General features: G+C 61.2%; 1 protein-coding gene across 3 annotated transcripts in view; it reads right to left on the bottom strand.

The window, feature by feature from the left end:
• Positions 1-4,350: 4,350 nt before the first annotated feature.
• The window catches only part of LGR6 (leucine rich repeat containing G protein-coupled receptor 6), a 94,350-nt gene continuing 86,810 nt past the window's right edge, over positions 4,351-11,890 (bottom strand). For all 3 annotated transcript variants that reach the window (XM_067729912.1, XM_067729913.1, XM_067729914.1), the window contains 2 exons: positions 11,350-11,430; positions 4,351-8,525 (listed from right to left, as the gene is read on the bottom strand). In XM_067729912.1, the coding sequence (XP_067586013.1) occupies positions 7,270-8,525; positions 11,350-11,430 (1,337 nt within the window). In that variant the 3' untranslated portion in view covers positions 4,351-7,269. The remainder of the gene's footprint in view (positions 8,526-11,349; positions 11,431-11,890) is intronic.

Below are 11,890 nucleotides of genomic sequence, written 5' to 3'. Positions count from 1 at the left end.
AGCAAGAACAAATTCAGATGATGAAAGAGCCAGACTGCATCTCCTCCTAAAACCCTCCAGTGCCTTCCCTCAGCCTCCCCTCCCCGCACACCCTCCGCTCTGTACACCACACTGAGCTGCACTGGCCCCCTCCAGTCTCAGCACGCCAGCCCCTCCGGCCTGTGCCGTCCCTGACTCTACCTGACTACCTGGATGGCCTCAGCCCACGTAGCTGCCTTGGGATGCCCTTGTCCGGCCCCTCGGAAGGAGCCGTGGCCATTACCTGGTGTACCTCATGGCCCTGTACCCGTCTGCCAGTGTGTCCACTCCAAGTGCTGGGACATAGTGGCCACAAGGGCCTTGGCACTGATTGCAAGAAATACCAAAGCCAGGAGTCATTAATTAGAAGCCATCCCTCCATCTCTGGGTTAACAAGTACACGGGACTTGGGCAGAGAAGAGAAGTGAGAAGAGGGAGATGAGGAAGCCCAGCCCCGCCCGCAGCCCAGGGAAGGATGGGAAAGCATCAAAAGCGTGAACACAGGTCCAGGAGACCCTGGCCAGCCCAGGCCCCCAGAGCCCTGCTCTCCACGCTTTGGTTTTGTCCTGTAGAAGCGGGGGACAGTTGTGGGGGCTGACCGGGGTGCTGCACCCAGAGCGCCGAGCACGGGGCGGACCCCGCGAGCTTAGCAGGGGCTGGGGGCGGGGATGACGGGCCAGCCACATAAGGCCTCAAAGCGCTGCTTGCCGGGACAGGCAAGCTACGCCGTTCCCCCGAGTCGGAGAGGAGATGACGTGACTGATCCCAGAGACACTGCGGATTCCAAGTATCCTCTCCTGCCCCCGCGGCTCCCCAAAATCTAAGTAAGAACAGATTTACCACCCACCATGCGGGCTGAGACTAGGTCTTTACCCTTCGGCTGCGGCAGGAATTCGGCACAGACAAAGCCCCTTTCCCAGCCAAGTTATTTTTCCATCAGCCAGCGGCTCCCCGAGGTTGCCCTGTTTAGGTTGGGGCAGCCTGGGGGAGGGAAGGACGGGGGCCGGGGGCGCGCTATGGCTCCAGAACCTGCCCCCGGGCTGACTGGCCGCTGGGAGGCTTGGATCCCACACAGGGAGCCCGGGCAGCTGTGGCAGGTGGGGTGGTGGGCGCAGGTCTCTGTGCCCAGAAGCTACGCCTGCACTTTCTCCTTCTGTCCAGTCAGCATGGCTCCTGCCGGGGCCACCGAGCGCCCATCCGCCCCAGCTCTCAGCCTCCATCAGGTGACAGGTCCCCTCGGTTTCTCCCCCTCGTGGGCTTGCCTCTCCCCCGACCCCACCTCCCACTGGGCCGGACCTCTGTCCTCCCACCCATCGCTGCCTCCCTTTAAGCAGGACCTTGCAGCTCGGCTTTGGAGAAAGGCCTGCTGAGCCGCTTTCCCCCAGACCCCCCCCCAGCAGAGGCAGCTGCCCTGGGGGTGAGCTTTAGTCTCGGGGTTCTCCCCAGACCCAGAGGTATGTTTGAGACCCCCTGCACACGTCCTCTCTGGGGACCCCCCAGCTTCCCCCTGCTGACAGCTCACCAGCCACCTTGGCCCGTGCCAGGGGACACTCCTCTCTCATGGCCCAGGGTCCCCGGCACCGTCACCCATGGACCCCTGCGAACCCACAGCCTTCCTGCCGGGCTCCAAGCCCAGGTTGCCAGCCTTCTTCTTAGGAGCGGCTCCTCCGGGGACCCTTCCTCTTCCGTGTCAAGTGTGCTCAAGGCTGAGCCGGAAGACAGCTCAGAGCCCCAGTTTCTCGTTGCTTTTTGGATTAAGTAATAACATCTAACATCTCTCAAGTACTTACTAGGTGTCATGAACTAAGCTAAGCTCTTTACATGAAAAATCTCCTTTAATCTTTTCAATAACCTTCAGAGCTTAGGTACCGTTGTCATTTCCATGTTTCTGATAATGAGACAGAGAAGTCAAGTAAAACTCAGGACCGCGGGCTGTCAACGGAAGGTCTGGGAGTTGAACCCAGGCTGGACCAACTCCACGACCCCACGTACCGACTACACAGACACTGTTCTGCCTTTTGTGCCTCTGCCCCTCAGCCCCGGGCAGCTGTGGGGCCGTCCCTCCCCGACCCGGTGAGGAGAGGGTGTGGATGCTCCCTAAGGCGTGTCCCCGTGCTGCCACCTGACGGTCCTGTGATTCTGTAGCCTCCTGTGAGCTCCCAGGGGAGAGCCTGCAGGGGTCAGGTTCAGGGAGGAAGCCAGGAGGCTGGTCTCCTGCCCCTCCGCCCTCACCCTCCTCCACCCCTCCCCTTCTGCCCCGCGGACCCCCTCCCAGCACCACTCTCCCCACCTGACAGCCCACCCCGCCCACCCTCCTTGCCTGTCCAAAGCCCATTCACGGCTGCCCTCTTCCCCCAGGGGTTGCTAAGAGGTGAGTGGGTTTACTCCAGGCTTTGGGCTGGGGGTGTTGAGAGAGGGGTCTCCTCTAGCCGAGCGACAGATCTCACACTCGCACCCGAGCAAAGGAGTCATCGCTTCACAAACCGAGGGGTCCAGTCACGCTTTCCCCAGGTCCCTGGGAGCCCCGGAGATGGGAGCCCGTCCTCAGACCCGACGCGGTGGCAGAGAGAGAATAAGCCGAGAAGCCGGAGTCACGGCCACCACTGGACCCGGAGCCGAGACCCCTGCAAGCCGCATGCATTAGGGGGCGGTGGGAGCAGTTGCTGAAGTGGAAGCAATGTTCCCAGAAGGAGGAAAGCGGCCACTGGGCCAGAGCAACAGGCATCCCAGGCACAGGCCCACCCCAAGGAGAAAGAAGCCACAGGGCGGAACTTCAGCCACTGTGGTCCCTCGGAGGGTTGCTCCCCAGACAGAGGGGCGGGCACGCGGTGGCCCTTGGTCTCACCGCTGAGGCGTCTGCGGCTCTGCCTCCTCCTGATGAGGCTGTGACAACAGACCCGAGGCTGAGTGTCAGGGTGGCCCTTTTCAGGGACGGGATGGCTTAGCTCCCATCCCCCTGCCAGGCGGCCCCTTGAGATTAGGGTCTGCTTACATGTACTCGTTTATTTTGACTCGTTTATTCTTTTATATATGAGATACTTTACTGGGCATTTTTTTTTTTTTTTTTTTTTTGCGGTACGTGGGCCTCTCACCGCTGTGGCCTCTCCCGTCGCGGCTCCAGACGCGCAGGCTCAGCGGCCACGGCTCATGGGCCCAGACTCTCCGCGGCATGTGGGATCTTCCCGGACCGGGGCACGAACCCGTGTCCCCTGCATCGGCAGGCGGACTCTCAACCACTGCACCACCAGGGAAGCCCCACCTTTTTAAAAAAAAATCTTTTGGCTGTGCCCAGCGGCATGTGGGATCTTAGTTCCCCGACCAGGGATCAAACCCGGTCCCCTGCGGCGGAAGCTCACTGTCCTAACCACTGGACCGCCAGGGATGTCCCGGCACTTTTTATAAATTATTTTAAAATTCTTTTAACAGTGTTTGAGTTTGAGATTATTATTCCCACTTTCTACATGGGGAAGATGGTTAACCTGACAAAATTCAGTCAACTAGTAGGTGGTTTAGCTGGGATTAAACTCTAGCAGGGCCCCACAGACACACCAGTCCACACACTGCCCTTCAGGGGACCAGGGTAGGGGCCTGGCCTGAGTGGTCAACCTATGATTTGGCCTGGTGGAGAGAAGGATACCCGGCTAGTCGGATTCTCACTCAACCTCTCAGGACGTTGCCTCGGAAACCCCAAGAGAAAACAAGGCCACCAGCCCAGGAGCTGAAGCGAGGGATGCAGGGTGGGGCCTCGAGGGAGAGCAGGGCTCACAGGGAGGCCCCTGGAAGCAGAATTTATTAATAAACACAGACTATTCGTCAAAAGGAGCTACGAGGTCAAGAGAAGATGTCGTGACTTGTAAGTGGCCTTTGACCCCGCAGTTCCACTTCTGGGAAGGTACCTCACGGGTCTATGACAAGTGCAGTGAAGGACACACCATCCCAGTCTGAAGAGAGGGTGGAGAAGATTCCCAGGGCAGAAAGCAGGCTGAGACGGTCAGCCAAGGACAGAAAAGCAAGCGGAGTATTTGGGGTTCGCAGTGTCAGGAAGGGTCCAGGGTGCTCAGAGTCTGAGGATAGAAACCCCATGGCTAGGGCGTTCTCTCTAACCCAGTGCCAGGTGCACAAAGGCACTTAAATCTGGGTGGGCAGAGTGACACCCCCTAGACTGTGCCCCGATGCCCCAGAGCCCAGGGCACAGGGCACCCTCCTCTCTCAGAACAGCCCCTGCCCCATGCCCACAGACCCACCAAAGAGAAGAGGAGAGGGGCCGGGGGACCCGGGGGCTTCACTTCACTGGTGCTTTTTTTTTTTTTTTTTTGCTCTACGTGGGCCTCTCACTGTTGTGGCCTCTCCCATTGCGGAGCACAGGCTCCGGACGCACAGGCTCAGCGGCCACGGCTCACGGGCCCAGCCGCTCCGCGGCATGTGGGATCTTCCCGGACCAGGGCACGAACCCGTGTCCCCTGCATCGGCAGGTGGACTCTCAACCACTGCGCCACCAGGGAAGCCCACTGGTGCTTCTTTATCAGAAGGATCCGATCAATATTCACAGCTCGGAGAGCCTGGGGCCCACCCGGGCAGGGTGCACCAGCACAGAGGCCAGAATGGGTCAGAGGTCCCACGGCCGGCGCCGTCCTCACCTACTCGGGCCTGCGGGGAACCGTCGTCAGTCCTCCCCACTCCCCAACCCTGGACGGGCAAAGCTGGGAAGGAGGCTCGAAGCTCGAGGTGGAGGGGGCACGGCAAAGGGAAGGCCCCGCCTGAGGCTCTGTAACTGCGGCCTCGCACCCAGCCCTGAGCTGGGTTTCCTCACGGTGTGGACAGAGGCGCTCAGGACCCTCTGCTGCAGGTGGTCCGGGGAGGCGGGTGGGCACCGTGAGTGTTCCACAGCAGCACTGTCAGAGGCCAGGGCGGCGGGAACCAGCATCTTCACCACCACGGCCCCAGGACGGACTCTTCCCCGTGGGCACCATCTTGGAATATGCCATCAATCCAAGACAAAGGCATCTACATGCATTGAATTATTTGGCTTTTGATGTTGAGTTTAATCGATGATATACCTATCTTCATAATCTTCTACTGATCACAGCGGAGAGAACCAAGGATTGACGCAGACTTGCAGGAAAGCCAGGCGAACACGAAGAGACTTTACTTCGCCTCTCGTGTTGGGTGAACGTACAACATCTACGAGGCTTTTGAATAGTAAAAAGACTTCCTGGCAAACACCTCTCCTCCAACCAAAAGGTGGAGCCCTGGCCAATGCCCAGCTGGTTGGGAACAGAACACAGACAGCGGTGGGGCTGCCCTCGAGCTTACAGCCCTGAAGCCCCAGCCCCTCCTCGTGGGAGAGGCCAATGCAGGTACGGGTCCCACGACTCCTGGGCTCCAACGCAGGGCCGTCCTCCCCCTGGCCCACCCAGCAACAGCTCTGACTCCAAGGGGACGGTGGCCGCACAGGGAGGGGCCTGGACAACCTCCCAGAAGTCGAGGCTCCCGAAATCACACCCCCTTTGCTGTCCATCCCTGGGGCGTCTCGGAGAACTCCTTTCTCACATAAGAGTCACTGCTTCTCAGCACCAGAGCAGAGCAACCTGCTTCCACGAGAGGCCCCGATCAACCCCGGGAGGTGCACGGACCGGGGTTCTCACGTCACCAGCTGACAAATGAATCCACCACCACCGAGCGCCTGCCGCGGCTGGCCCTGTGCCTGGGCTCTGGGGCTCTTCTGTGGCACCGGGGCAGCACGTCTGGTTTCAGAGCCTGGCCTCTGACTTAGCTGAGATTGAAAATGTGCCGGTTCCACCGTGGTCCCCACCTCATCCCTCCACCCCACCTGGTGGCTTTGGCGACTCCTGTGAGAATTTCCACTTCGGGGGGAGGGCAGGGAGACAGACACTGGGCCGCAGGCCATGTAACTATCAATAGAAGGACCTTCCCAGGTTGTCCTAGGAGCGGAGGCCCTAGGGGGCTGGCTCAGGACCACGACAGCACTCGGGGAGCGCTGGGTCCTGCTGGGTCCCGAATTCCAACTCCCATCCCGACGTGGCAGACATCGGGGTGCCCTGGACAGGTCTCACCCTCTTCCGAGCCCTGGCTCTCACTCCTCATCCTGTATTTGGGGGCAGGGAGGGGGTGCCCTGGTAAAAAGTAAGGGAGGGAGGCTACGGCGGGAAAGGCAGAAGGTCCCAGCCAATCTGGGGCGCCCAGGAGTCCCAGTCCTGGGTGACGCTTCCTGCAACCCAACATGCAACACAAACATCCCCCCAGGCGCTGGCCAGGGGCTCCCTGTGCCCCCTAGAGGGCAGGGCCTGGGGGCACAGAGGGAGGGGCCAGGCTTGGGGCAGAAGATGGCAGATGGCGAACCACAGGAACCACGGGAAGGCAGCCGGCAGCCAGGGACCCTCCATCGTATGAGGGAAGAAGCTTCTCTGGTGGCTGGGAGCCCTTCCATCTGCCCGGTGCCGGGGTCTGAGGCTGGAACACAGGGCAACAGCCCACTCCCCACTCTTTTCAGGGCAGGACAACAGAAACAAGAAGGTCACATCTGGTTAACAGGGTCCAGCTCCCAGGACCGGGCTTTTAAGACTGGTGGCCTCTTCTGACGTCACCAGGTGGTGCAAAAGGGGGCCCCTGGGAGAGACGAGGGCTGGTCTGTGAGGTGCTAGTAGATATTCCACGAAAACCCAACCGGCAAACCAAAACCTATTGTTCAATAGTTTGGGGAACTAGCTTAAAGCAAGTTCAACAGACCTCACTGCTGTGGGATTCTCCTGACTCTTTGCCACACTGACGTGCACCCTGAATCTCTAAGAAACGGGCACAATGTCCTATTTTCAGAAACTTGTTTTCACAGGAGTCTTTTGAGCGGCATATTCAGGACCAGCGGGGCACAGAGCACGTGTGCATCCAGTCCCGGAGCAAGGGGAGAAGCCCTGGCGGCCCCTCCTTGGCCCCTGTGCGGTCCCCTGCCCGGCGCACCTGATCCTGGGCCGCTCGGGCCCCCGCCCCCGTCACTGTCCTCTGCTCCCCTCATTTACCTTAAGCGGACAAACGTCCAGACCTCTGGTCCTCAGCCTCAGACGCGACAGGGAAGAGGCCAGAGCAGGGCCGAGGGGAACCCAGGCCAAGTACACACGGTGGTGGCCTGGGAGAGCGCGGGCCGGGGGCGGGGCCATCTGGTGGGGTTTATTTTACAAGCAGCGTCCTTCACGGAGGGGGCGGGAGGGGAGGGGCGTAGGGGAACGGAGAGGACGTTTACAAGTGTGAGGCCGAGGCAGAGCCAGACGCCTGGAAGGCCCCGGCCCCCGCCCGGCCCGCCCCCGCTGGCACGGCCCCCTCGGCCCCCCGCGGCTGTCCGCCGTCCACGGCGGGTGGCCGGTTCCCAAAGCGGGTTCCCTCTGGCTCCGCAAAGTGGCTGCCCTCCGGCCGGGAGACCCCGGGCTGCTGGCAGGGGGCGAGGGTCACGGAGGTGAAGCCGTAGGTCTCCAGCCCGGGGGGCCGGCCCGCCTCGGAGGCCTCCAGGATGAGCTCCACGTCCGAGAAGGCCACCAAGGCCTGGGTGGAGTCGCAGGAGCTCGGCTCCAGCTGGCCGGCGGCCGCCAGGGCAAGAGGCCCCGGGACCCCCAGGCAGGGCCGCAGCCGCCGCAGGTCCTCCCGGAAGTGGGGGCTGAAGAGCAGGTAGAGCAGGGGGTTGAGGCAGGCGGGCAGGGGCAGCGCCAGAAGCAGCACGGACTTGACGGCCTCGGGGGTGACGGGGACGAGGCCCAGCGCGGACGCCAGGCTCAGGAAGGCCACGGGGCAGTAGAGGAGCCCGTCAGCGAAGGTGAGACGGGCCACGTGGCGCACGGCGGCGCAGTCCCACACGGCCTCCAGCTCGGCCCCGGGCAGCTCGCAGGACAGCCTGACGTAGGCTGCGGCCACTGCCAGGAAGCAGGAGGCGTTCAGCATCGCCAGCGCCGCGGCGAAGCCCAGGGCGGCCGGCCGGCCATCGGGCGGGGCGTACGGCAGGCAGAGCGGGGAGGCCCCGTACTCACCCACGGAGGCCAGTGGCAGGGCAGCCGCCAGCCCCGCCAGCGCCAGGCAGCCCAGGGCCCCCGCGTGCAAGCTGCCCGGGGCCGGCGCCTTCCCACGGGCCCGCACGCAGGCCACGGCCACGCTGCAGTGCACGGCGGCCAGGGTCAGCAGCAGCATGGAGGCCTCGGAGCCCAGCACGGCCAGGAAGCCCACGGCCCGGCAGCCCGGGCCCGACTCCCAGCGGGCGCCATACTCCGCGAACCGGCCGAAGGTCAGCGCGTCCACCGAGGCGAGAAGGCCGCAGGAGAGGCCGGTCAAGGTGTTGGCCCCTGCGATGGCCCCCACCACGAACTTGAATGGGGGCAGGGGGCCGGGCCCGGCTGCGGACAGGCTCAGCAGCACCAGCCCGTTGCAGAGCACGGAGAGCAGCACGGCGGCCCACACGGCCAGGCGGACGCCCCAGCTCTCGAAGAGCTGCTCGCAGGGCTTGAAGGGGCCTGCGGGAGAGAGGACCACACTCTAGCCTGGGGCCGCGGGGCGGACATGGCCTCATCCATCTGCAGGGCAGCCCTGCAGGCCACCAGGAGTCTCAGGGCTCCTGGTGGGTCTGGGAGAGGAGCAGAGGGGACACAGAAGGAGGGCTTCCTCCACGAGCTGCAGGGGGTGGACGCCAGCCCAGGACACGGAGGCACAGACACGTGAGAAACGCACACGTGGTACAGACTAAGGCAGCACGGACCAGCCTTGGGGAAACATCAGGCAGAGCAGCCCTCCCCACGGAGCAGCGTCCAGAGCAAGGAAGAGACAGGCTGGCCTGGAGGAGCGGCCAGGGCAGCAGCCCTAGGGACAGGCTGGGGCCAACCCGCAGAGCGGCACCCAGGACCCTGCCACGAGGAGCCTGGCCAGGTGGGCTCTCCCTGGTTCCTCGGCCACATTTAATGCTCACGACTGGGTCAGTGTTGGAGGCAAAGCCTACTGAGAACATCAGAGGGCAGGTGGCCCCTGGGGTTTTCCCGTCTGGTTCTGCACTGGATGGCGGACAGCCTGGCGCTGTCCATCTCTCTCCCCAGGCCCTGTCCTCAAACCACCTTGTAACTTTGGACCTCTGTTCCTTCATCCATCCTGGCCTGGACTCCTGTTCTTCCATGTGCTGCTAGGCGGCCTGGGCACTTCAGAGGATTTGTGACAGCTCTTTTTTAAACACTTTTTTTTTCTGATTACCAAATAATAGCTGTCAGTGGTAGAAAAACTGGAACATGTAACGTGGATTGAAACTGCTTATGATCGCTCCTCAGAGAAACTCATCATTTTGCCATGTTTTCTATCAGTTTTAAGAAATACATATATACATATAGATTTTTTTTAACTAAATTGGGACTTTACTGTAGATCGTTTCTCATTCTCTCTCTTTTTAAAAATTTATTTATTTGGCTGCGTTGGGTCTTCGTTGTGGTGCGCGAGCTTCTCATTGCGGTGGCTTCTCTTGTTGCGGAGCACGGGCTCTAGGTGCGCAGGTTTCAGTAGTTGTGGCTCGCGTGCTCTAGAGCGCAGGCTCAGTAGTTGCAGCGCACGGGCTTAGTTGCTCCGCGGCACGTGGGATCTTCCCGGACGAGGGACTGAAGCCTTGTCGCCTACATTGGCAGGTGGATTGTTAACCACTGCACCACCAGGGAAGTCCCATAGTTTCTTATTCTCTTTTTTAAGTTAAAGTTTTATCATGCACACTTTCCCATATTGTTACATTACTGAAAAACACGTTTTAGGTGTCTGTGCAGTGAATACGGGCACACCGGAATTTATTTGGCCATTTGTATGTGCTATTGTAAAAGTGAGTGCAAGTTGGATTTTGTCTTTTGGAGCTTCCCCTTTTACGTCATCGCTGCTGATCACCGGTTTTCAGAGGCCGCGTGAACACGCACCTGCGCCTCCAGGTGCGCTGGTGCGCTTGTCGCTGCGGGCACTAGAGGGCGCGCTACAGCCGCGAAGCGCGGGGCGCGTGTGCTGCGGGGCCTGGGCGGGGCTGGAGAGCCGGTGAGAGGGACGCTATCCGCTGCCTTCCACTCGTCCGACGCTTCCCGGCCCGGCTCCCGTGGCCGCTGCTGCCTCCGGGGTGGCCTGGGGCTTCACGCTAAACACAGAGGCTGGGCTGGGCCAAAGGGGAATTTTCTTTGTTTCCTGACAGCAAGATGGATTTAGCGGAGACTGAAGGAGGCTCCCTCAGCCGTTGAGGAGCGGACAGTGCTGGAAGGAGCCCCCAGGGACACCTGGTGTTTTACGCCCGGGAGAGCTTTACCTACGAGAGGCGGCACCCCTCCTGGGATGGAGTGGGGAGGGATGCAGAAGGGGGCCTTGCAGGGTGCTGCCCTGCTCGAACTCTGCGGGTCTCAGACGAGCCAGCCCCGCACCCGCCGCCTGAGCAGTGGGGTCTCTTCGCTGAGAGAAAGTTCCTCCTGGCTGTATCACCTCTGGCGACTCGTAAATGTCGCTTTGACTCCCCTCCCCTCCCCCGCTCCCGCTGCCCCCAAGCAGCCACCGAAGGGGGGCGACAGCCCCTTCCCCGGGAATGACAGAAGAGGCTGAACTCGCGGAAGAGCGGGGGCTCCTGCAGCGGAGCAGGACGCTGTGGTCCTCCCCACACCCATGTCCTCCGCCTGCCTCTTGTCGCTTTTAACCAAAGAGTAAGTTTAATTAGAGAAGTGAGAAAATGCAGAAGCAAAGGAAAGAGTCAAAGGACTAAATAATAATAGTCATTGAGCAAAGTCAAGGGCCTTCAGTCCGTCCTCAGGGCTGTAGATAATATTCTGAGCCACGTCCTTTGAGCTGTTTTATAGATGCTGAAACCCGCCCCCGCCAGCTGGAAGAAGTTAACTACATGATGACCAGGCTGTAGCCATGACCTAAGCTGCCACAGTTCTGAGAACCGGCCTGAAGAAATGGGAACAAACCGACCCTGGAACTGAAGCCTAACTGTACTTAAAACAATCAAGATGACGCTGATCAGACCACCGATGACCAGTTTCAAGATGACCGTCAGAGCTGACTGTGCTGTCTCTGCATGTAGCCCCCTCCCTCTGCCTGTACATCCCTGAAACTCCCCCGTAAAAGCTCTTGGCCACTGATTGTCGGTGGGGGGAGTCGGCCGTTGGACATGAGTCCACCCTCCCCCTCCCAGGTTGCCAGCCTCCAAAGTAAAGCAAACTTTCCTTTCCACCGACCTTGTCTCTCGAGTATTGGCTTTCAAAAGGCGAGCAGCTGGACCCCACTTTCCGTAACGCTCCTTCCCCAGTCCCTGCCCTCCCCACCCCGAGGCACCCCTCTCACCTGGAACAGGGCTGCACTGGACAGTGGGGTGTGGCCTGGGGTCCTCCACCTCCAGCTGAAGCTCGTCTGGGTCCACATCATCTGAGGGGAGACCAGAAACTGGCTCAGACCCTGGTCTTGGTGTGGGTCAAGCCCCACCTTTCTCCAAAACCCCACCCCTCTGAGATGTTGTCCCGACTCGTCTGCTGGGCACGGGGCCTCCCTGCGGCCCTGCACAGGTGTGTCTACCCTCGGGGGCAAACCTCTGGTCAGCTCCCTGTTATCCGCCTGTGGCCCTCAGACACCGAGTGCCCCCATGTCCTCCCGGGCGGCTGCACAGAGTCAGGGGAGGCTGCCCTGCTGGTGGGGGCCCTCCACACGGGCCAGCCCACCACTGTGACCCCGTGTCCGGCTGGGAGCCCTGCACACTGCAAAGGACAGAACAGCGAGCGGGATGCGCTCGGAGGAGGTGGACCAGGGACGGTGACGACAGCCGAGCTGCTGAGAGTGTTGGACTCGGAAAAGGCAGGGTGAGGGGAGGAAGGCCGTCCTCAAAGAGCTG

The sequence above is a fragment of the Pseudorca crassidens genome, chromosome 2, assembly GCF_039906515.1.
Source record: "Pseudorca crassidens isolate mPseCra1 chromosome 2, mPseCra1.hap1, whole genome shotgun sequence".
NCBI classification, from domain to species: Eukaryota; Metazoa; Chordata; class Mammalia; order Artiodactyla; family Delphinidae; genus Pseudorca; species Pseudorca crassidens.
Note: the sequence above shows the minus strand (reverse complement) of the source record. Positions and strands in the feature narration are given on the sequence as shown.